This window comes from Procambarus clarkii, chromosome 58, assembly GCF_040958095.1.
Source record: "Procambarus clarkii isolate CNS0578487 chromosome 58, FALCON_Pclarkii_2.0, whole genome shotgun sequence".
NCBI classification, from domain to species: domain Eukaryota; kingdom Metazoa; phylum Arthropoda; class Malacostraca; order Decapoda; family Cambaridae; genus Procambarus; species Procambarus clarkii.
In genome coordinates, this window is record NC_091207.1 from 11,518,318 (window position 1) to 11,541,380 (window position 23,063).

At 53.5% G+C, this 23,063-nt stretch overlaps 1 protein-coding gene across 4 annotated transcripts in view; it reads right to left on the minus strand.

The window, feature by feature from the left end:
* Positions 1 to 23,063, minus strand: part of LOC123767975 (actin remodeling regulator NHS) — a 478,645-nt gene that overhangs the window by 230,090 nt on the left and 225,492 nt on the right. For 3 of the 4 annotated variants that reach the window (XM_045758206.2, XM_069306562.1, XM_069306563.1), the window contains 2 exons: positions 20,852 to 21,020; positions 17,850 to 17,958 (listed from right to left, as the gene is read on the minus strand). In XM_045758206.2, the coding sequence (XP_045614162.2) occupies positions 17,850 to 17,958; positions 20,852 to 21,020 (278 nt within the window). Of the gene's footprint in view, positions 1 to 17,849; positions 17,959 to 20,851; positions 21,021 to 23,063 lie in introns of those variants that run through there. The other variant, XM_069306564.1, reaches the window with a different exon arrangement.

The following is a 23,063-nucleotide window of genomic DNA, read 5'->3' on the forward strand; positions in this document are numbered from 1 at the left end:
CTCCCAGGTACCTATTTACTGATAGGTAACAGGGGCATCAGGGTGAAAGAAACTCTGCCCATTGTTTCTCGCCGGCGCCAGGGATCGAACACTGGACTTGTGATCCTATAGTCCCGGGTTCGATCCCGGGCGCCGGCGAGAAACAATGGGCAGAGTTTCTTTCACCCTATGCCCCTGTTACCTAGCAGTAAAATAGGTACCTGGGTGTTAGTCAGCTGTCACGGGCTGCTTCCTGGGGGTGGAGGCCTGGTCGAGGACCGGGCCGCGGGGACACTAAAGCCCCGAAATCATCTCAAGATAGCATCATTGTGACGTCACTCATGGTGTAATAGACGGGTTGTAGTGGAGCCTTAACACCTGTTAGTTAATGGCAGACCAAACTATCCCTATACTGCGGCAGCTTCGGTCACGTCGCTTATACAACAACAACAACAATGGGTCTAATTACTGTAGAAATGTATTTGTTTTTGTTTTATAATAGATTAGGTTAGGTTGATTAATCGGGCTGATCAATTAAATAACAAAAAATATGAACAATGAGAGAAAGATCTGAGGAAGACATGAGAGCCTCGCCTGAGATGACACACAGTACACTTGAGATAGCACTAATGTGTAACCCGTTCTCGCACCTGCTTATAGTCAATATCTTGCTTATGAATAAGTGCATATGTGACACTAATTTATTGGGAATATTTGAGTTTACCTTGAAAAGCTGAATAGAAAACCACAACCTAGCCTAACCTTCTTAGTATGTTAAGATATTATAATTAGTACGGAACCTATACCTATATTGATATTACAGTTTTATAAAAATAATAAAACAAAACTAAAATAATTAAATAAATTGTAAAGTAACTCAGGATATTGTCAAATTTTGTATAAAATCTCTATTGTTTAATAAAACTGAGAGAAAAAGTTAGTGCCTTCAGAAAAAATATGGCTTGGAATATGTCATATATGTACTTATTTATAAGCGAAATAGTGACTAAGCAATAAGTCATATATGTGCTGTTTTGTGCGAGAGCGGGTTGAATGTGTAACCCTGTTATTGTACATTGGGTTTCAGGGTCACTGGGGTAATGCAGAACACGCGGCTTCTTAATCCCCTAGAGCGATATGGCAGGACCAAGAAGGCTCCCAAGTACTCGCTGGCAGCAACAAAAACACCGCCCAACAAGTCGAAGCCATCGAAAAAAAGCAAAACGGCTTTGACTTGGGCCATATTCCACTACTACCAGGCTGGTGGTGGTGGGTGTAGGAGCACCAGGCTGGTGGTGGTGGGTGTAGGAGCACCAGGCTGGTGGTGGTGGTGGGTGTAGGAGCACCAGGCTGGTGGTGGTGGGTGTAGGAGCACCAGGCTGGTGGTGGTGGGTGTAGGAGCACCAGGCTGGTGGTGGTGGGTGTAGGAGCACCAGGCTGGTGGTGGTGGTTGTGGGTGTAGGAGCACCAGGCTGGTGGTGGTGGGTGTAGGAGCACCAGGCTGGTGGTGGTGGGTGTAGGAGCACCAGGCTGGTGGTGGTGGTGGTGGGTGTAGGAGCACCAGGCTGGTGGTGGTGGGTGTAGGAGCACCAGGCTGGTGGTGGTGGGTGTAGGAGCACCAGGCTGGTGGTGGTGGGTGTAGGAGCACCAGGCTGGTGGTGGTGGTGGGTGTAGGAGCACCAGGCTGGTGGTGGTGGTGGTGGGTGTAGGAGCACCAGGCTGGTGGTGGGGGGTGTAGGAGCACCAGGCTGGTGGTGGTGGTGGGTGTAGGAGCACCAGGCTGGTGGTGGTGGGTGTAGGAGCACCAGGCTGGTGGTGGTGGGTGTAGGAGCACCAGGCTGGTGGTGGTGGTGGTGGGTGTAGGAGCACCAGGCTGGTGGTGGGGGGTGTAGGAGCACCAGGCTGGTGGTGGTGGTGGGTGTAGGAGCACCAGGCTGGTAGTGGTGGGTGTAGGAGCACCAGGCTGGTGGTGGTGGGTGTAGGAGCACCAGGCTGGTGGTGGTGGTGGGTGTAGGAGCACCAGGCTGGTGGTGGGGGGTGTAGGAGCACCAGGCTGGTGGTGGTGGTGGGTGTAGGAGAACCAGGCTGGTGGTGGTGGGTGTAGGAGCACCAGGCTGGTGGTGGGGGGTGTAGGAGCACCAGGCTGGTGGTGGTGGTGGGTGTAGGAGCACCAGGCTGGTGGTGGTGGGTGTAGGAGCACCAGGCTGGTGGTGGTGGTGGGTGTAGGAGCACCAGGCTGGTGGTGGGGGGTGTAGGAGCACCAGGCTGGTGGTGGTGGTGGGTGTAGGAGCACCAGGCTGGTGGTGGTGGTGGGTGTAGGAGCACCAGGCTGGTGGTGGTGGGTGTAGGAGCACCAGGCTGGTGGTGGTGGGTGTAGGAGCACCAGGCTGGTGGTGGTGGGTGTAGGAGCACCAGGCTGGTGGTGGTGGGTGTAGGAGCACCAGGCTGGTGGTGGTGGGTGTAGGAGCACCAGGCTGGTGGTGGTGGGTGTAGGAGCACCAGGCTGGTGGTGGTGGGTGTAGGAGCACCAGGCTGGTGGTGGGGGGTGTAGGAGCACCAGGCTGGTGGTGGTGGTGGGTGTAGGAGCACCAGGCTGGTGGTGGTGGGTGTAGGAGCACCAGGCTGGTGGTGGTGGGTGTAGGAGCACCAGGCTGGTGGTGGTGGTGGGTGTAGGAGCACCAGGCTGGTGGTGGGGGGTGTAGGAGCACCAGGCTGGTGGTGGTGGTGGGTGTAGGAGCACCAGGCTGGTGGTGGTGGGTGTAGGAGCACCAGGCTGGTGGTGGGGGGTGTAGGAGCACCAGGCTGGTGGTGGTGGTGGGTGTAGGAGCACCAGGCTGGTGGTGGTGGGTGTAGGAGCACCAGGCTGGTGGTGGTGGGTGTAGGAGCACCAGGCTGGTGGTGGTGGGTGTAGGAGCACCAGGCTGGTGGTGGTGGTGGGTGTAGGAGCACCAGGCTGGTGGTGGGGGGTGTAGGAGCACCAGGCTGGTGGTGGTGGTGGGTGTAGGAGCACCAGGCTGGTGGTGGTGGGTGTAGGAGCACCAGGCTGGTGGTGGGGGGTGTAGGAGCACCAGGCTGGTGGTGGTGGTGGGTGTAGGAGCACCAGGCTGGTGGTGGTGGGTGTAGGAGCACCAGGCTGGTGGTGGTGGTGGGTGTAGGAGCACCAGGCTGGTGGTGGGGGGTGTAGGAGCACCAGGCTGGTGGTGGTGGTGGGTGTAGGAGCACCAGGCTGGTGGTGGTGGGTGTAGGAGCACCAGGCTGGTGGTGGTGGGTGTAGGAGCACCAGGCTGGTGGTGGTGGGTGTAGGAGCACCAGGCTGGTGGTGGTGGGTGTAGGAGCACCAGGCTGGTGGTGGTGGGTGTAGGAGCACCAGGCTGGTGGTGGTGGGTGTAGGAGCACCAGGCTGGTGGTGGTGGGTGTAGGAGCACCAGGCTGGTGGTGGTGGGTGTAGGAGCACCAGGCTGGTGGTGGTGGGTGTAGGAGCACCAGGCTGGTGGTGGTGGGTGTAGGAGCACCAGGCTGGTGGTGGTGGGTGTAGGAGCACCAGGCTGGTGGTGGTGGGTGTAGGAGCACCAGGCTGGTGGTGGTGGGTGTAGGAGCACCAGGCTGGTGGTGGTGGGTGTAGGAGCACCAGGCTGGTGGTGGTGGTGGTGGTGGGTGTAGGAGCACCAGGCTGGTGGTGGTGGGTGTAGGAGCACCAGGCTGGTGGTGGGGGGTGTAGGAGCACCAGGCTGGTGGTGGTGGGTGTAGGAGCACCAGGCTGGTGGTGGTGGTGGTGGGTGTAGGAGCACCAGGCTGGTGGTGGTGGTGGTGGTGGGTGTAGGAGCACCAGGCTGGTGGTGGTGGTGGGGGGTGTAGGAGCACCAGGCTGGTGGTGGTGGTGGTGGGTGTAGGAGCACCAGGCTGGTGGTGGTGGGTGTAGGAGCACCAGGCTGGTGGTGGTGGTGGTGGGTGTAGGAGCACCAGGCTGGTGGTGGTGGTGGTGGTGGGTGTAGGAGCACCAGGCTGGTGGTGGTGGTGGTGGGTGTAGGAGCACCAGGCTGGTGGTGGTGGTGGTGGTGGGTGTAGGAGCACCAGGCTGGTGGTGGTGGGTGTAGGAGCACCAGGCTGGTGGTGGTGGTGGTGGGTGTAGGAGCACCAGGCTGGGTGGTGGTGGTGGTGGGTGTAGGAGCACCAGGCTGGTGGTGGTGGTGGTGGGTGTAGGAGCACCAGGCTGGTGGTGGTGGTGGGTGGTGGGTGTAGGAGCACCAGGCTGGTGGTGGGGGGTGTAGGAGCACCAGGCTGGTGGTGTGTTGGGTGTAGAGGCACCAGGCTGGTGGTGGTGGTGGTGGGTGTAGGAGCACCAGGCTGGTGGTGGTGGTGGTGGGTGGTAGGAAGCACCAGGCTGTGGGTGGTGGTGGTGGTGGTGGGTGTAGGAGCACCAGGCTGGTGGTGGTGGGGTGTAGGAGCACCAGGCTGGTGGTGGTGGTGGTGGGTGTAGGAGCACCAGGCTGGTGGTGGTGGTGGTGGGTGTAGGAGCACCAGGCTGGTGGTGGTGGTGTGGTGGGTGTAGGAGCACCAGGCTGGGTGGTGGGGGGGTGTAGGAGCACCAGGCTGGTGGTGGTGGGGTGTAGGAGCACCAGGCTGGTGGTGGTGGTGGTGGGTGTAGGAGCACCAGGCTGGTGGTGGTGGTGGTGGGTGTAGGAGCACCAGGCTGGTGGTGGTGGTGGTGGTGGTGGGTGTAGGAGCACCAGGCTGGTGGTGGGGGGTGTAGGAGCACCAGGCTGGTGGTGGTGGTGGTGGTGGGTGTAGGAGCACCAGGCTGGTGGTGGTGGTGGTGGGTGTAGGAGCACCAGGCTGGTGGTGGTGGTGGTGGTGGGTGTAGGAGCACCAGGCTGGTGGTGGGGGGTGTAGGAGCACCAGGCTGGTGGTGGTGGGTGTAGGAGCACCAGGCTGGTGGTGGTGGTGGTGGGTGTAGGAGCACCAGGCTGGTGGTGGTGGTGGTGGGTGTAGGAGCACCAGGCTGGTGGTGGTGGTGGTGGGTGTAGGAGCACCAGGCTGGTGGTGGTGGTGGTGGTGGGTGTAGGAGCACCAGGCTGGTGGTGGGGGGTGTAGGAGCACCAGGCTGGTGGTGGTGGTGGTGGTGGGTGTAGGAGCACCAGGCTGGTGGTGGTGGTGGTGGGTGTAGGAGCACCAGGCTGGTGGTGGTGGTGGTGGTGGTGGTGGGTGTAGGAGCACCAGGCTGGTGGTGGGGGGTGTAGGAGCACCAGGCTGGTGGTGGTGGTGGTGGTGGGTGTAGGAGCACCAGGCTGGTGGTGGTGGTGGTGGGTGTAGGAGCACCAGGCTGGTGGTGGTGGTGGTGGGGTGTAGGAGCACCAGGCTGGTGGTGGTGGTGGTGTAGGAGCACCAGGCTGGTGGTGGTGGGTGTAGGAGCACCAGGCTGGTGGTGGTGGTGGGTGTAGGAGCACCAGGCTGGTGGTGGTGGTGGTGGGTGTAGGAGCACCAGGCTGGTGGTGGTGGTGGTGGGTGTAGGAGCACCAGGCTGGTGGTGGTGGTGGTGGTGGGTGTAGGAGCACCAGGCTGGTGGTGGGGGGTGTAGGAGCACCAGGCTGGTGGTGGTGGTGGTGGTGGGTGTAGGAGCACCAGGCTGGTGGTGGTGGTGGTGGGTGTAGGAGCACCAGGCTGGTGTGTGGTGGTGGTGGGTGTAGGAGCACCAGGCTGGTGGTGGGGGTGTAGGAGCACCAGGCTGGTGGTGGTGGGTGTAGGAGCACCAGGCTGGTGGTGGTGGTGGTGGGTGTAGGAGCACCAGGCTGGTGGTGGTGGTGGTGGTGGTGTAGGAGCACCAGGCTGGTGGTGGTGGTGGTGGGTGTAGGAGCACCAGGCTGGTGGTGGTGGTGGTGGGTGTAGGAGCACCAGGCTGGTGGTGGGGGGTGTAGGAGCACCAGGCTGGTGGTGGTGGTGGGGGTGTAGGAGCACCAGGCTGGTGGTGGTGGTGGTGGGGTGTAGGAGCACCAGGCTGGTGGTGGTGGTGGTGGGTGTAGGAGCACCAGGCTGGTGGTGGTGGTGGTGGTGGTGGGTGTAGGAGCACCAGGCTGGTGGTGGGGGGTGTAGGAGCACCAGGCTGGTGGTGGTGGTGGTGGTGGGTGTAGGAGCACCAGGCTGGTGGTGGTGGTGGTGGGTGTAGGAGCACCAGGCTGGTGGTGGTGGTGGTGGTGGGTGTAGGAGCACCAGGCTGGTGGGTGGGGGGTGTAGGAGCACCAGGCTGGTGGTGGTGGGTGTAGGAGCACCAGGCTGGTGGTGGTGTGGTGGGTGTAGGAGCACCAGGCTGGTGGTGGTGGTGGTGGGTGTAGGAGCACCAGGCTGGTGGTGGTGGTGGTGGGTGTAGGAGCACCAGGCTGGTGGTGGTGGTGGGTGGTGGGTGTAGGAGCACCAGGCTGGTGGTGGGGGGTGTAGGAGCACCAGGCTGGTGGTGGTGGTGGTGGTGGGTGTAGGAGCACCAGGCTGGTGGTGGTGGTGGTGGGTGTAGGAGCACCAGGCTGGTGGTGGTGGTGGTGGTGGGTGTAGGAGCACCAGGCTGGTGGTGGGGGGTGTAGGAGCACCAGGCTGGTGGTGGTGGGTGTAGGAGCACCAGGCTGGTGGTGGTGGTGGTGGGTGTAGGAGCACCAGGCTGGTGGTGGTGGTGGTGGGTGTAGGAGCACCAGGCTGGTGGTGGTGGTGGTGGGTGTAGGAGCACCAGGCTGGTGGTGGTGGTGGTGGTGGGTGTAGGAGCACCAGGCTGGTGGTGGGGGGTGTAGGAGCACCAGGCTGGTGGTGGTGGTGGTGGTGGGTGTAGGAGCACCAGGCTGGTGGTGGTGGTGGTGGGTGTAGGAGCACCAGGCTGGTGGTGGTGGTGGTGGTGGGTGTAGGAGCACCAGGCTGGTGGTGGTGGTGGTGGGTGTAGGAGCACCAGGCTGGTGGTGGTGGGTGTAGGAGCACCAGGCTGGTGGTGGTGGTGGTGGGTGTAGGAGCACCAGGCTGGTGGTGGTGGTGGTGGGTGTAGGAGCACCAGGCTGGTGGTGGTGGTGGTGGGTGTAGGAGCACCAGGCTGGTGGTGGTGGTGTGGTGGTGTAGGAGCACCAGGCTGGTGGTGGGGGGTGTAGGAGCACCAGGCTGGTGTGGTGGTGGTGGTGGGTGTAGGAGCACCAGGCTGGTGGTGGTGGTGGTGGGTGTAGGAGCACCAGGCTGGTGGTGGGTGGTGGTGGGTGTAGGAGCACCAGGCTGGTGGTGGTGGTGGTGGTGTAGGAGCACCAGGCTGGTGGTGGTGGGTGTAGGAGCACCAGGCTTGGTGGTGGTGGTGGTGGGTTGTAGGAGCACCAGGCTGGTGGTGGTGGTGGTGTAGGAGCACCAGGCTGTGGTGGTGGTGGTGGGTGTAGGAGCACCAGGCTGGTGGTGGTGGGTGTAGGAGCACCAGGCTGGTGGTGGTGGGGGTGTAGGAAGCACCAGGCTGGTGGGGTGGTGGTGGGTGTAGGAGCACCAGGCTGTGGTGGTGGTGGTGGTGTAGGAGCACCAGGCTGGTGGTGGTGGTGGGTGTAGGAGCACCAGGCTGGTGGTGGTGGGTGTAGGAGCACCAGGCTGGTGGTGGTGGTGGGTGTAGGAGCACCAGGCTGGTGGTGGTGGGTGTAGGAGCACCAGGCTGGTGGTGGTGGTGGTGGTGGGTGTAGGAGCACCAGGCTGGTGGTGGTGGTGGTGGGTGTAGGAGCACCAGGCTGGTGGTGGTGGTGGGTGTAGGAGCACCAGGCTGGTGGTGGTGGTGGTGGGTGTAGTAGCACCAGGCTGGTGGTGGTGGTGGTGGTGGGTGTAGGAGCACCAGGCTGGTGGTGGTGGTAGTGGGTGTAGGAGCACCAGGCTGGTGGTGGTGGTGGTGGTGGTGGTGAGTGTAGGAGCACCAGGCTGGTGGTGGTGGTGGTGGGTGTAGGAGCACCAGGCTGGTGGTGGTGGTGGTGGGTGTAGGAGCACCAGGCTGGTGGTGGTGGTGGTGGCGGGTGTAGGAGCACCAGGCTGGTTGTGGTGGTGGTGGTGGGTGTAGGAGCACCAGGTTGGTGGTGGTGGTGGTGGGTGTAGGAGCACCAGGCTGGTGGTGGTGGTGGTGGTGGGTGTAGGAGCACCAGGCTGGTTGTGGTGGTGGTGATGGGTGTAGGAGCACCAGGCTGGTGGTGGTGGTGGTGGTGGGTGTAGGAGCACCAGGCTGGTGGTGGTGGTAGTGGTGGGTGTAGGAGCACCAGGCTGGTTGTGGTGGTGGTGGTGGGTGTAGGAGCACCAGGCTGGTGGTGGTGGTGGTGGTGGGTGTAGGAGCACCAGGCTGGTGGTGGTGGTGGTGGTGGGTGTAGGAGCACCAGGCTGGTGGTGGTGGTGGTGGTGGGTGTAGGAGCACCAGGCTAGTTGTGGTGGTGGTGGTGGGTGTAGGAGCACCAGGCTGGTGGTGGTGGTGGTGGTGGGTGTAGGAGCACCAGGCTGGTGGTGGTGGTGGTGGGTGTAGGAGCACCAGGCTGGTGGTGGTGGTGGTGGGTGTAGGAGCACCAGGCTGGTGGTGGTGGTGGTGGGTGTAGGAGCACCAGGCTGGTGGTGGTGGTGGGTGTAGGAGCACCAGGCTGGTGGTGGAGGTGGGTGTAGGAGCACCAGGCTGGTGGTGGTGGTGGGTGTAGGAGCACCAGGCTGGTGGTGGTGGGTGTAGGAGCACCAGGCTGGTGGTGGTGGGTGTAGGAGCACCAGGCTGGTGGTGGTGGTGGTGGTGGGTGTAGGAGCACCAGGCTGGTGGTGGTGGTGGGTGTAGGAGCACCAGGCTGGTGGTGGTGGTGGGTGTAGGAGCACCAGGCTGGTGGTGGTGGTGGTGGTGGTGGTGGGTGTAGGAGCACTAGGCTGGTGGTGGTGGTGGTGGGTGTAGGAGCACCAGGCTGGTGGTGGTGGGTGTAGGAGCACCAGGCTGGTGGTGGTGGTGGTGGTGGGTGTAGGAGCACCAGGCTGGTGGTGGTGGTGGATGTAGGAGCACCAGGCTGGTGGTGGTGGTGGTGGGTGTAGGAGCACCAGGCTGGTGGTGGTGGGTGTAGGAGCACCAGGCTGGTGGTGGTGGTGGTGGTGGGTGTAGGAGCACCAGGCTGGTGGTGGTGGGTGTAGGAGCACCAGGCTGGTGGTGGTGGGTGTAGGAGCACCAGGCTGGTGGTAGTGGTGGGTGTAGGAGCACCAGGCTGGTGGTGGTGGTGGTGGTGGTGGTGGGTGTAGGAGCACCAGGCTGGTGGTGGTGGGTGTAGGAGCACCAGGCTGGTGGTGGTGGTGGGTGTAGGAGCACCAGGCTGGTGGTGGTGGTGGGTGTAGGAGCACCAGGCTGGTGGTGGTGGTGGTGGTGGTGGGTGTAGGAGCACCAGGCTGGTGGTGGTGGTGGTGGGTGTAGGAGCACCAGGCTGGTGGTGGTGGTGGTGGGTGTAGGAGCACCAGGCTGGGGGTGGTGGGTGTAGGAGCACCAGGCTGGTGGTGGTGGGTGTAGGAGCACCAGGCTGGTGGTGGTGGGTGTAGGAGCACCAGGCTGGTGGTGGTGGGTGTAGGAGCACCAGGCTGGTGGTGGTGGGTGTAGGAGCACCAGGCTGGTGGTGGTGGGTGTAGGAGCACCAGGCTGGTGGTGGTGGGTGTAGGAGCACCAGGCTGGTGGTGGTGAGTGTAGGAGCACCAGGCTGGTGGTGGTGGTGGTGGGTGTAGGAGCACCAGGCTGGTGGTGGTGGTGGTGGGTGTAGGAGCACCAGGCTGGTGGTGGTGGTGGTGGGTGTAGGAGCACCAGGCTGGTGGTGGTGGTGGTGGGTGTAGGAGCACCAGGCTGGTGGTGGTGGTGGTGGTGGGTGTAGGAGCACCAGGCTGGTGGTGGTGGGTGTAGGAGCACCAGGCTGGTGGTGGTGGTGGTGGGTGTAGGAGCACCAGGCTGGTGATGGTGGTGGTGGGTGTAGGAGCACCAGGCTGGTGATGGTGGTGGTGGTGGTGGTGGGTGTAGGAGCACCAGGCTGGTGGTGGTGGTGGGTGTAGGAGCACCAGGCTTGTGGTGGTGGGTGTAGGAGCACCAGGCTGGTGGTGGTGGGTGTAGGAGCACCAGGCTGGTGGTGGTGGTGGTGGGTGTAGGAGCACCAGGCTGGTGGTGGTGGTGGGTGTAGGAGCACCAGGCTGGTGGTGGTGGGTGTAGGAGCACCAGGCTGGTGGTGGTGGTGGTGGGTGTAGGAGCACCAGGCTGGTGGTGGTGGTGGTGGGTGTAGGAGCACCAGGCTGGTGGTGGTGGTGGGTGTAGGAGCACCAGGCTGGTGGTGGTGGTGGTGGGTGTAGGAGCACCAGGCTGGTGGTGGTGGTGGTGGGTGTAGGAGCACCAGGCTGGTGGTGGTGGTGGTGGGTGTAGGAGCACCAGGCTGATGGTGGTGGTGGTGGGTGTAGGAGCACCAGGCTGGTGGTGGTGGTGGTGGGTGTAGGAGCACCAGGCTGGTGGTGGTGGGTGTAGGAGCCAGACATCGCGGCTCTCAGATCAATCAATACAGCGCTCCTTCCTCGACCACTGTGTTGTGTGATTATACCCCTTTGTCACGGTACAGTCACGGTACAGTCCCTCACCCCAGTCACGGTACAGTCCCTCACCCCTTTGTCACGGTACAGTCCCTCACACCAGTCACGGTACAGTCCCTCACACACCAGTCACGGTACAGTCCCTCACACCAGTCACGGTACCTGGTTGATACCTGGTTGATACCTGGTTGATGGGGTTCTGGGAGTTCTACTCCCCAAGCCCGGCCCGAGGCCAGGCTCGACTTGTGAGAGTTTGGTCCACCAGGCTGTTGCTTGGAGCGGCCCGCAGGGCCACGTACCCACCACAGCCCGGCTGATCCGGAACTTCTCTTAGAAAACCGTCCAGTTTTCTCTTGAAGATGTCCACGGTTGTTCCGGCAATATTTCTTATGCTCGCTGGGAGGACGTTGAACAACCGCGGACCCCTGATGTTTATACAGTGCTCTCTGATTGTGCCTATGGCACCTCTGCTCTTCACAGGTTCAATCTTGCATTTTCTTCCATATCGTTCACTCCAGTACGTTGTTATTTTACTGTGTAGATTTGGGACCTGACCCTCCAGTATTTTCCAGGTGTATATTATTTGGTATCTCTCTCGTCTCCTTTCTAGAGAGTACATTTGGAGAGCTTTGAGACGATCCCAATAATTTAGGTGTTTTATCTCGTCTATGCGTGCCGTATATGTTCTCTGTATTCCCTCTATTTCAGCAATCTCTCCTGCTCTGAAGGGGGAAGTGAGTACTGAGCAGTACTCGAGACGGGACAGCACAAGTGACTTGAAGAGTACAACCATTGTGATGGGATCCCTGGATTTGAAAGTTCTCGTAATCCATCCGATCATTTTTCTGGCTGACGCGATATTTGCTTGGTTATGCTCCCTAAACGTTAGATCGTCGGACATCATTATTCCCAAATCCTTGACATGCTGTTTTCCTACTATGGGAAGATTCGATTGTGTTTTGTACCCTGTATTATGTTTCAGATCCTCATTTTTGCCGTACCTGAGTACCTGAAATTTATCACTGTTAAACATCATGTTATTTTCTGCTGCCCAATCAAAAACTTTGTTGACATCTGCTTGTAGTTTTTCAATGTCTTCAGCAGAGGTAATTTTCATGCTGATTTTTGTGTCATCTGCAAAGGACGACACGAAGCTGTGGCGTGTATTTTTGTCTATATCAGATATGAGAATAAGGAACAGTAGCGGTGCAAGGACTGTACCTTGAGGTACAGAGCTTTTAACATCGCTTGGACTCGATTTTATCTGATTGACTGTTACTCTTTGTGTTCTGTTCGACAGGAAATTGAGTATCCAGCGTCCTACTTTTCCAGTTATTCCCATTGACCTCATTTTGTGAGCTATCACCCCATGGTCACATTAGTCGAACGCCTTTGCAAAGTCTGTGTATACAACATCTGCATTTTGCTTTTCTTCTAGGGCTTCTGTGATTTTGTCATAGTGGTTGAGTAACTGTGACAGACAGGATCTTCCCGCTCTAAATCCATGTTGTCCTGGATTGTGCAATTCATTGTTTTCCATAAAACTAGAAATTTGATTCCTAATCACTCTTTCAAACACTTTTATTATGTGTGATGTTAGTGCAACTGGCCTATAATTTTTTGCCAAGGCTTTACTCCCCCCCTTGTGCAACGGAGCTATATCTGCAGATTTAAGTGCTGCTGGTATCTCCCCTGTATCCAGGCTCTTTCTCCATATTACGCTGAGTGCTCTCGCTACTGGTACTTTACATTTCTTTATGAATATTGAATTCCATGAGTCAGGCCCAGGAGCTGAGTGCATAGGCATATTATCAATTTCTCTTTCAAAGTCTTCCGAGTTTGTGTTAATATCCGTTATATTATCTGCAGCTTGAATGTCATTCATAAAGAAGCTGTCTGGGTCATCAACTTTCATGTTGTTTATTGGTGTGCTAAACATAGCCTCATACTGGCTTCTTAGAATTTCACTAATCTCTTTGTTGTCCTCTGTGTACGTACCTTCATTTGTAATTAACGGTCCAATACTGGTCGAGGTTTTGGATTTTGATTTTGCGTATGTGAAAAAATATTTCGGATTTTTCCTTATCTCTTGTATAGCTTTCTGTTCCAATTCCATTTCCTCAGACTCATATGATCGCTTCAACGTTTGTTCTATTTCCTCAATCTCCCTGCTTAGGCTTGTTTTCCTTGCTTGTGATAGTTGTGTCTGCCGAAGCATTTCCGTTATTTTTTTCCTTCTCCTGTACAGTCGTCTCCGTTCTCTTTCTAGAGTGGTCCTCTTTCTGCCCCTCCTCACAGGTACGTGCTTCAAGCAGACCTTGTAAGCTTCAGCTGTCAGTTGAGCTATTCCCTGTGTGGGAATACAGTCCCTCACACACCAGTCACGGTACAGTCCCTCACACCAGTCACGGTACAGTCCCTCACACCAGTCACTGTACAGTTCCCTCCTGCTTGATGGGGTTCTGGGAGTTCTTCTACTGCCCAAGCCCGGCCCGAGGCCAGGCTTGACTTGTGAGAGTTTGGTCCACCAGGCTGTTGCTTGGAGCGGCCCGCAGGCCCACATATACCTGGTTGATGGGGTTCTGGGAGTTCTTCTACTCCCCAAGCCCGGCCCGAGGCCAGGCATGACTTGTGAGAGTTTGGTCCACCAGGCTGTTGCTTGGAGCGGCCCGCAGGCCCACATATACCTGCTTGATGGGGTTCTGGGAGTTCTTCTACTCCCCAAGCCCGGCCCGAGGCCAGGCTTGACTTGTGAGAGTTTGGTCCACCAGGCTGTTGCTTGGAGCGGCCCGCAGGCCCACATACCCACCACAGCCCGGTTGGTCCGGCACTCCTTGGAGGAAACAATCTAGTTTCCTCTTGAAGATGTCCACGGTTTCCCGGCAATATTTCTTATAGTCGCTGGGAGGACGTTGAACAACCGCGGACCTCTGATGTTTATACAGTGTTCTCTGATTGTGCCTATGGCACCTCTGCTCTTCACTGGACCTCTGATGTTTATACAGTGTTCTCTGATTGTGCCTATGGCACCTCTGCTCTTCACTGGTACAATCTTGCATTTTCTTCCATATCGTTTACTCCAGTACGTTGTTATTTTACTGTGTAGATTTAGGACCTGTCCCTCCAGTATTTTCCATGTGTATATTATTTGGTATCTCTCTCGTCTCCTTTCTAGTGAGTACATTTGGAGAGCTTTGAGACGACCCCAATAATTTAGGTGCTTTATCTCGTCTATGCGTGCCGTATATGTTCTCTGTATTCCCTCTATTTCAGCAATCTCTCCTGCTCTGAAGGGGGAAGTGAGTACTGAGCAGTACTCAAGACGGGACAACACAAGTGACTTGAAGGGTGCAACCATTGTGATGGGATCCCTGGACACGCAGGACTCCCTCCCTCACACACTGGGATCCCTGGACACGCAGGACTCCCTCCCTCACACACTGGGATCCCTGGACACGCAGGACTCCCTCCCTCACACAATTAACATTAACCTCAACAAAACAAAAGTTCGCGCCAAAATGGAATGTGAAAACTACAGATTGGTGCATTGTGAGATGATCCACTTGTGTGCGTGTGCGGGCGAGGCGACCTTTGGTCCTTGTGGGTGCATGTCGGGGGCACTCGAGGCATGCGGGGTGTAGCCTCCCCCAGGACCCACCTCCCTCACCTTGGGGGTGTAGCCTCCCCCAGGCCACACCTCCCTCACCTTGGGGGTGTAGCCTCCCCCAGGCAACACCTCCCTCACCTTGGGGTGTAGCCTCCCCCAGGCCACACCTCCCTCACCTTGGGGGTGTAGCCTCCCCCAGGCCACACCTCCCTCACCTTGGGGGTGTAGCCTCCCCCAGGCCACACCTCCCTCACCTTGGGGGTGTAGCCTCCCCAAGACTCCTGATCTGTGGCAAACCAGTAAAGTATTTAGAACAGGTCAATTTTGTCACAAGGCTCCTACCTACCTTAACCTTACGTTTATTTACAGGCTCACTGTGCCCTCGGCCCGGTCGTCGACCAGGCCTCCTGGTTGCTGGACTGGTCAACCAGGCTGTTCGACGCGGCTGCTCGCAGCCTGACGTATGAATCACAGCCTGGTTGATCAGGTATACTTTGGAGGTGCTTATCGAGTTCTCTCTTGAACAGTGTGAGGGGTCGACCAGTTATGTCCCTTATGTGTAGTGGAAGCGTGTTGAACAGTCTCGGGCCTCTGATGTTGATAGTTCTCTCTTGAACACTGTGAGGGGTCGGCCAGTTGTGTCCCTTATGTGTAGTGGAAGCGTGTTGACCAGTCTCGGGCCTCTGATGTTGATAGTTCTCTCTTGAACACTGAGGGGTCTGCCAGTTATGTCCCTTATGTGTAGTGAAAGCGTGTTGAACAGTCTCAGGCCTCTGATGTTGATAGTTCTCTCTTGAACACTGTGAGGGGTCGGCCAGTTATGTCCCTTATGTGTAGTGGAAGCGTGTTGAACAGTCTCGGGCCTCTGATGTTGATAGTTCTCTCTTGAACACTGTGAGGGGTCGGCCAGTTATGCCCCTTATGTGTAGTGGAAGCATGTTGAACAGTCTCGGGCCTCTGATGTTGATAGTTCTCTCTTGAACACTGTGAGGGGTCGGCCAGTTATGTCCCTTATGTGTAGCGGAAGCGTGTTGAACAGTATCGGGCCTCTGATGTTGATAGTTCTCTCTTGAACACTGTGAGGGGTAGGCCAGTTATGCCCCTTATGTGTAGTGGAAGCGTATTGAACAGTCTCAGGCCTCTGATGTTGATAGTTCTCTCTCAGAGTACCTGTTGCACCTCTGCTCTTCAACGGGGGTATTCTGCACATCCTGCCATGCCTCCTGGTCTCATGTGATGTTATTTCTGTGGTGTGCAGGTTTGGGACCCGCCCCTCTAATATTTTCGGTGTTTATATTATATATTATATTATATAAATTATTATCCACCTGAGCTCAAGAAAATACAGATTTAGGCTATTTAGTCGGTCCCAATAGTTTAGATGTTTTACTGAGTGGATTCTAGCAGTAAAGGATCTCTGCACGCTCTCCAGGTCACCAATTTCTCCAGCTTTGAAAGGTGCTGTCATTGTGCAGCAGTACTCCACTCTAGAGAGCACTAGCGTCTTGAAAAGTATTATCATCGGTATAGTATCTGTAGTGTGAAAAGTTCTTGTTAACCAACCTGTCATTTTTCTTGCAGTTGTGACGGCTACTTTATTGTGTTCTTTAAAGGTAAGGTCTTCCGACATGAGTACACCCAGATCCTTTACATTGCCTTTTCGTTCTATGTTAAGATTTGACTGATTTTTTTACATGGTTTCCGTTATATTTTAATTTTTCATTTAAGTGCAGGCACTTTTAAGAGAACATATACGGCACGCATAGACGCGATAAAACACCTAAATTATTGGGATCGTCTCAGAGCTCTCCAAATGTACTCACTAGCAAGGAGACGAGAGAGATACCAAATAATATACACATGGAAAATACTGGAGGGACAGGTCCCAAATCTACACAGTAAAATAACAACGTACTGGAGTGAACGATATGGAAGAAAATGCAGAATAGAACCAGTGAAGAGCAGAGGTGCCATAGGCACAATCAGAGAACACTGTATAAACATCAGACGTACAGTGAAGAGCAGAGGTGCCATAGGCACAATCAGAGAACACTGTATAAACATCAGACGTACAGTGAAGAGCAGAGGTGCCATAGGCACAATCAGAGAACACTGTATGAACATCAGAGGTCCCAGGTTGTTCAACGTCCTCCCAGCGAGCATAAGAAATATTGCCGGAACAACCGTGGACATCTTCAAGAGAAAACTAGATAGTTTTCTTCAAGGAGTGCCGGACCAACCGGGCTGTGGTGGGTATGTGGGCCTGCGGGTCGCTCCAAGCAACAGCCTGGTGGACCAAACTCTCACAAGTCAAGCCTGGCCCCGGGCCGGGCTTGGGGAGTAGAAGAACTCCCAGAACCCCATCAACCAGGTATATGTGGGCCTGCGGGCTGCTCCAAGCAACAGCCTGGTGGACCAAACTCTCACAAGTCAAGCCTGGCCTCGGGCCGGGCTTGGGGAGTAGAAGAACTCCCAGAACCCCATCAACCAGGTATATGTGGGCCTGCGGGCTGCTCCAAGCAACAGCCTGGTGGACCAAACTCTCACAAGTCAAGCCTGGCCTCGGGCCGGGCTTGGGCAGTAGAAGAACTCCCAGAACCCCATCAACCAGGTATATGTGGGCCTACGGGCCGCTCCAAGCAACAGCCTGGTGGACCAAACTCTCACAAGTCAAGCCTGGCCTCGGGCCGGGCTTGGGCAGTAGAAGAACTCCCAGAACCCCATCAACCAGGTATATGTGGGCCTGCGGGCCGCTCCAAGCAACAGCCTGGTGGACCAAACTCTCACAAGTCAAGCCTGGCCTCGGGCCGGGCTTGGGCAGTAGAAGAACTCCCAGAACCCCATCAACCAGGTATATGTGGGCCTGCGGGCCGCTCCAAGCAACAGCCTGGTGGACCAAACTCTCACAAGTCAAGCCTGGCCTCGGGCCGGGCTTGGGGAGTAGAAGAACTCCCAGAACCCCATCAACCAGGTATATGTGGGCCTGCGGGCCGCTCCAAGCAACAGCCTGGTGGACCAAACTCTCACAAGTCAAGCCTGGCCTCGGGCCGGGCTTGGGGAGTAGAAGAACTCCCAGAACCCCATCAACCAGGTATATGTGGGCCTGCGGGCCGCTCCAAGCAACAGCCTGGTGGACCAAACTCTCACAAGTCAAGCCTGGCCTCGGGCCGGGCTTGGGCAGTAGAACAACTCCCAGAACCCCACCAAGGTGCAATCTAAGCTTGCTAGGCCTAATATACGCTATCTGAGGCCTAATAAAGTACATATGAGTGCTATACTAGGCTTAGGAATATTTACATTTTTTTAGCTTCATTTTTTCGGAGTATGAAGTGAATAGAACAAAGTTGTACTAATTACTTAGTACGTCAATTATTGTACTGTTGTGCACATAGTTACAAAAAGTACTGTATAAATAGGAAGATGAGCTGGTGAAAACATATATAGTATGGGAGGTTTCTTTTCACCTTTCAGTTAATAGGAATCCGGGAGTTAGGTAACTGTTGAGGGGTTACATGCTGAGAGGGTCAGTAGTTCGACCCTGGGGGGGAAGGAAGACTTTCATACAAGACTAAAATACGTATATACACAGGCTTCCTGTCTCCGACATAACTATATTAAGAAATTACTCCACGAAAATTGTTAAAGTGTCGGCCATATTGCGAGAGAAAACGGGCGCCGTGAGAGAGGACGCGCACCACCAACTCAACTAAACTGTACTCACCCGTCTGGTCTCGATGTCAAGGTTCAGTTTTCGGAGTTTTTCCTTCTTGAGGGAGTCGCCGAGGACGGGCTCGCACACGAAGTACCGGGAACTTCGCACCCCGTCGTCTCTGGCGGGGCAAGCATAAGTTCTATAATCTAAAGAAATTACTGTGGTTTGGCATTCTTGAAAAAATCTGATATTCCAAACTTGAAAAGCAAACATATTTCAATTAAGTAACTAGAGAGGAGAGACAGCGTTGCCTGAGTCGGTGGGCCTGTCTGTAGCCCTCCCTCCATCTCTTTGTTTTTGCTTTTTTTAAACTACAGCTAGGGGTTTATTAAGGCTGTCGAATGAAGTGTACCTGATGAAAGTGTAAGCAAAAACTGTTATCCTACCTCAGCTCATCTGAAGCCTGCTCCTCGAGGCTCCTAGAGAATAGGATGAGCCCTGGTTGATGGGATTCTGGGAGTTCTTCTACTCCTCAAGCCCGGCCCGAGGCCAGGCTTGACTTGTGAGAGTTTGGTCCACCAGGCTGTTGCTTGGAGCGGCCCGCAGGCCCACATACCCACCACAGCCCGGTTGGTCCGGCACTCCTTGAAGAAAACAATCTAATCTTCTCTTGAAGATGTCCACGGTTGTTCGGCAATATTTCTTATGCTCGCTGGGATTACGTTGAACAACCGCGGACCTCTGATGTTTATACAGTGTTCTCTGATTGTGCCTATGGCACCTCTGCTCTTCACTAGTTCTATTCTGCATTTTCTTCCATATTGTTCACTCCAGTACGTTGTTATTTTACTGTGTAGATTTGGGACCTGTCCTTACAGTATTTTCCATGCGTATATTATTTGGTATCTCTCTCGTCTCCTTTCTAGTGAGTACATTTGAAGAGCTTTGAGACGATCCCAATAATTTAGGAGCTTTATTGCGTCTATGCGTGCCGTATATGTTCTCTGTATTCCCTCTATTTCAGCAATCTCTCCTGCTCTGAAGGGGGAAGTGAGTACTGAGCAGTACTCAAGACAGGACAGCACAAGTGATTTGAAGAGTACAATCATTGTGATGGGATCCCTGGATTTAAAAGTTCTCGTAATCCATCCTATCATTTTTCTGGCTGACGCAATATTTGCTTGGTTATGCTCCCTAAACGTTAGGTCGTCAGATATTATTATTCCCAAATCCTTGACATGCTGCTTTCCTACTATGGGCAGATTTGATTGTGTTTTGTACCCTGTATTATGTTTAAGGTCTTCATTTTTACCGTACCTGAGTACCTGGAATTTATCACAGTTAAACATCATGTTATTTTCTGCTGCCCAGTCGAAAACTTTATTAATATCAGCTTGAAGTTTTTCAATGTCTTCAGCCGAGGTAATTTTCATGCTGATTTCTGTGTCATCTGCAAAAAGATGATACGAACCTGTGACTTGTATTTTTTTCTGTATCTGATATGAGAATAAGGAAAAGCAGCGGTGCAAGGACTGTACCCTGAGGTACTGAGCTTTTAACTGCGCTTGGACTCAATTTTATATGGTTGACTGTTACTCGCTGAGTCCTGTTTGACAGAAAACTGAGTATCCAGAGTCCTACTTTACCAGTTATTCCCATTGACCTCATTTTGTGTGCTATCACTCCATGGTCACATTTATCGAAAGCCTTTGCAAAGTCTGTGTATACCACATCTGCATTCTGTTTTTCTTGTAATGCCTCAATGATTTTGTCGTAGTGATCAAGTAGCTGTGAGAGGCATGATCTTCCCGCTCTAAATCCATGTTGGCCTGGGTTGTGAAGGTCATTGGTCTGCATGAAACTAGTAACCTGACTCCTGATCACTCTCTCAAATACTTTTATTATGTGGGACGTTAGTGCAACTGGTCTATAATTCTTTGCCAATGCTTTGCTCCCTCCCTTGTGTAGAGGGGCTATGTCTGCTGCTTTAAACACATCTGGTATCTCCCCCGTGTCCAAGCTCTTCCTCCACACTATACTGAGTGCCTGTGCTACCGGCACTTTGCATTTCTTTATAAATATTGCATTCCATGAATCTGGACCCGGGGCTGAGTGCATGTGCATTTTTTTATTTTTCTTTCAAAATCTGTCACGCTCGTGTTGATATCAGTTATATTTACAGGTGTTTGGATATCACGCATAGAGAAGTTGTCCGGATCTTCCACTTTCATGCTGAGTATTGGAGTGCTAAACATGTCCTCATACTGCTTTTTTAGGATTTCACTAATTTCTTTGTCATCCTCCGTGTATGAACCTTCACTAATACGAATAGGTCCAATACTGGCAGTGGTTTTTGCTGTTGATATTGCATATGTGGTGAAGTATTCTGGATTTGTCTTTATTTCCTAAAATGTATTCTGTTCTAACTGCCTTTCATCAGTCTGATATGAATGTTTCAATTTCCACTCAATTTCTTCAATCTCCCTATTTATATTATTCCTTCTTTGACGGGAAACTCGTGTCTGCATAAGCAGTTCCGCTATTTTTTTTTCTTCTTTTATAGTGTCGTCTGCGTTCTCTTTCTACGTTGGATCTCTTTCTGGCTTTCCTCAAAAGAACATGTTTCAGACAGACTTGATACGCTTCCGAAGTCAGTTTTATTCCTTCTGTAGGACTTGTATTACTTAGAACAGTTCCCCATGGAATGTTTATAAGTTCCCTGTTTATTACCTCTCAGTCTATCCTTTTATTGTTAAAATTAAATTTACTGAATAACCCTTCTGGCTTGACGATGGCCTAAATTTGTCTACGAATATTCTGTCGTTCTTGAGACAGAGTGAGGCGCTAGAGTAGCTTCCTAGCAGTAAATAGGTACCTGGGAGTTAGACAGCTGCTTCGGGCTGTCTAATTTGGGGTATGTGTAACAAAAAGGAGGCCTAATCGAGGACCGGGCCGCGGGGACGCTAAGCCCCGAAATCATCTCAAGATAACCTCGGGTAGTTCTTTGTTTCCTTCGTCTACAGGAGAATATCAGTAGAGTGAAAAAGTTAGGGAAAATAGGTAATACGCACCTGAGTTGGTCAATCTCGCGCATGATGTGGAGGGGCGTGAGGCTGGCGTGGTGGTAGAGGGCCAGGACCTCCTCGGGTCTGGAGGCCAGGGTGAAGAGGTGGGTGTCTGAGGCAGCAGTGTGGTGGTAGTGGTGGGCACGCTCGCTGAAGCTCCGCAGGTCGCCCTCAGCTGCCAACACAACAACACCGAGTCACACACCACCACACAATACTCTCATACATACACGCTACCAACACTCCTTCCTCCAGTTCACACTCCCCCAAAACATGATGGTGAGGAATATAAATGAATGAGAGTATAACAAGGCGGATATAACAAGGGGGATATAACAGGGGGGATATAACAGGGGGGATATAACAAGGGGGATATAACAGGGGGGATATAACAGGGGGGATATAACAGGGGGGATATAACAAGGGGGATATAACAGGGGGGATATAACAAGGGGGATATAACAAGGGAGATATAACAGGGGGGATATAACAAGGGGGATATAACAGGGGGATATAACAAGGGGGATATAACAGGGGGATATAACAAGGGGGATATAACAAGGGGGATATATCAAGGGGGATATAACAGGGGGGATATAACAAGGGGGATATAACAGGGGGATATAACAAGGGGGATATAACAGGGGGATATAACAAGGGGGATATAACAAGGGGGATATATCAAGGGGGATATAACAGGGGGGATATAACAAGGGGGATATAACAGGGGGATATAACAAGGGGGATATAACAAGGGGGATATATCAAGGGGGATATAACAAGGGGGATATAACAGGGGGGATATAACAAGGGGGATATAACAGGGGGATATAACAAGGGGGATATAACAGGGGGATATAACAAGGGGGATATAACAGGGGGATATAACAGGGGGATATAACAAGGGGGATATAACAGGGGGGATATAACAAGGGGGATATAACAGGGGGATATAACAGGGGGATATAACAAGGGGGATATAACAGGGGGGATATAACAAGGGGGATATAACAAGGGGGATATATCAAGGGGGATATAACAGGGGGATATAACAAGGGGGATATATCAAGGGGGATATAATAGGGGGGATATAACAAGGGGGAAATACAGAAGGTTTGAAATACATCAACACCAAACAGAACCCTCAACAATGCTTATATTTTGGAGATTAGAACCAGGAAATTTCTAGAGTTACTGGGCTTATTTTTTCCAGGCACTGGTTCAGGTTTGCATTTTCTAGCTGTTCTTCCCAATTTATTTCTGTGAGGTCTTAGTTTATTTGCTCCCAGTTTATCTGTTTATTATTGAAGTTGAATTTGCTGAAATCTCCTCCACTGGGAATCTGGACTATTTTATTTATTTATTTATTTATTTATTTATTTACATACAAGAAGGTACATTGGGTTTGTGAGAATACATAGCATAGTACAGTAATTACTCTCTTGTAAAGCCACTAGTACGCGCAGCGTTTCGGGCAGGTCCTTAATCTAACAGATAATTTTAAATAGGTAAATTCTATCAGAATTAATAAAATGATAACAAATACATTGCAAGAAAAAAAAAATGAGATTAGAGAGATTAGTAAGTATATTAAAGCACATTGGTATATTAAAGCTCTGATTGATTACATTGAGAGCTTGATTGGTAATTTAAACAAGATTAATAGACACCATACAGCAGATTGACAGCACATATAAGACAGCAATGATCACAATGGTAAAGATGTTCAGATTGGGTACATTAAGATTGGGAGATTGGGTAGCAATAGATACAGTGCAATTTTAAAGCAAAAGGTAAAAAACTATGAAGATGAAATTAGGTACTTTTTAGTATTGTTTTTGAATGAGGCAAAAGTTTGACAGCTTTTCAATTCAGTAGGGAGTGAGTTCCATAAACTGGGTCCCTTTATTTGCATAGAGTGTTTACACAGATTAAGTTTGACTCTGGGGATATCAAAGAGATATTTATTTCTGGTGTGGTGATAATGGGTCCTATTACATCTGTTCAGGGAGAGTTTCAGAGCAGGATTTGTATTTAAGAACAGGGTTTTTGTAAATGTAGTTGACACAAGAGAATTTGTGGAGTGAGATTATGTTTAGCATGTTTAGGGAGTTAAACAAGGGGGCTGAGTGTTGTCTGAAAGCAGAATTTGTTATTATTCTGATAGCAGATTTTTGCTGGGTGATGATGGACTTGAGGTGGTTTGCAGTGGTTGAAC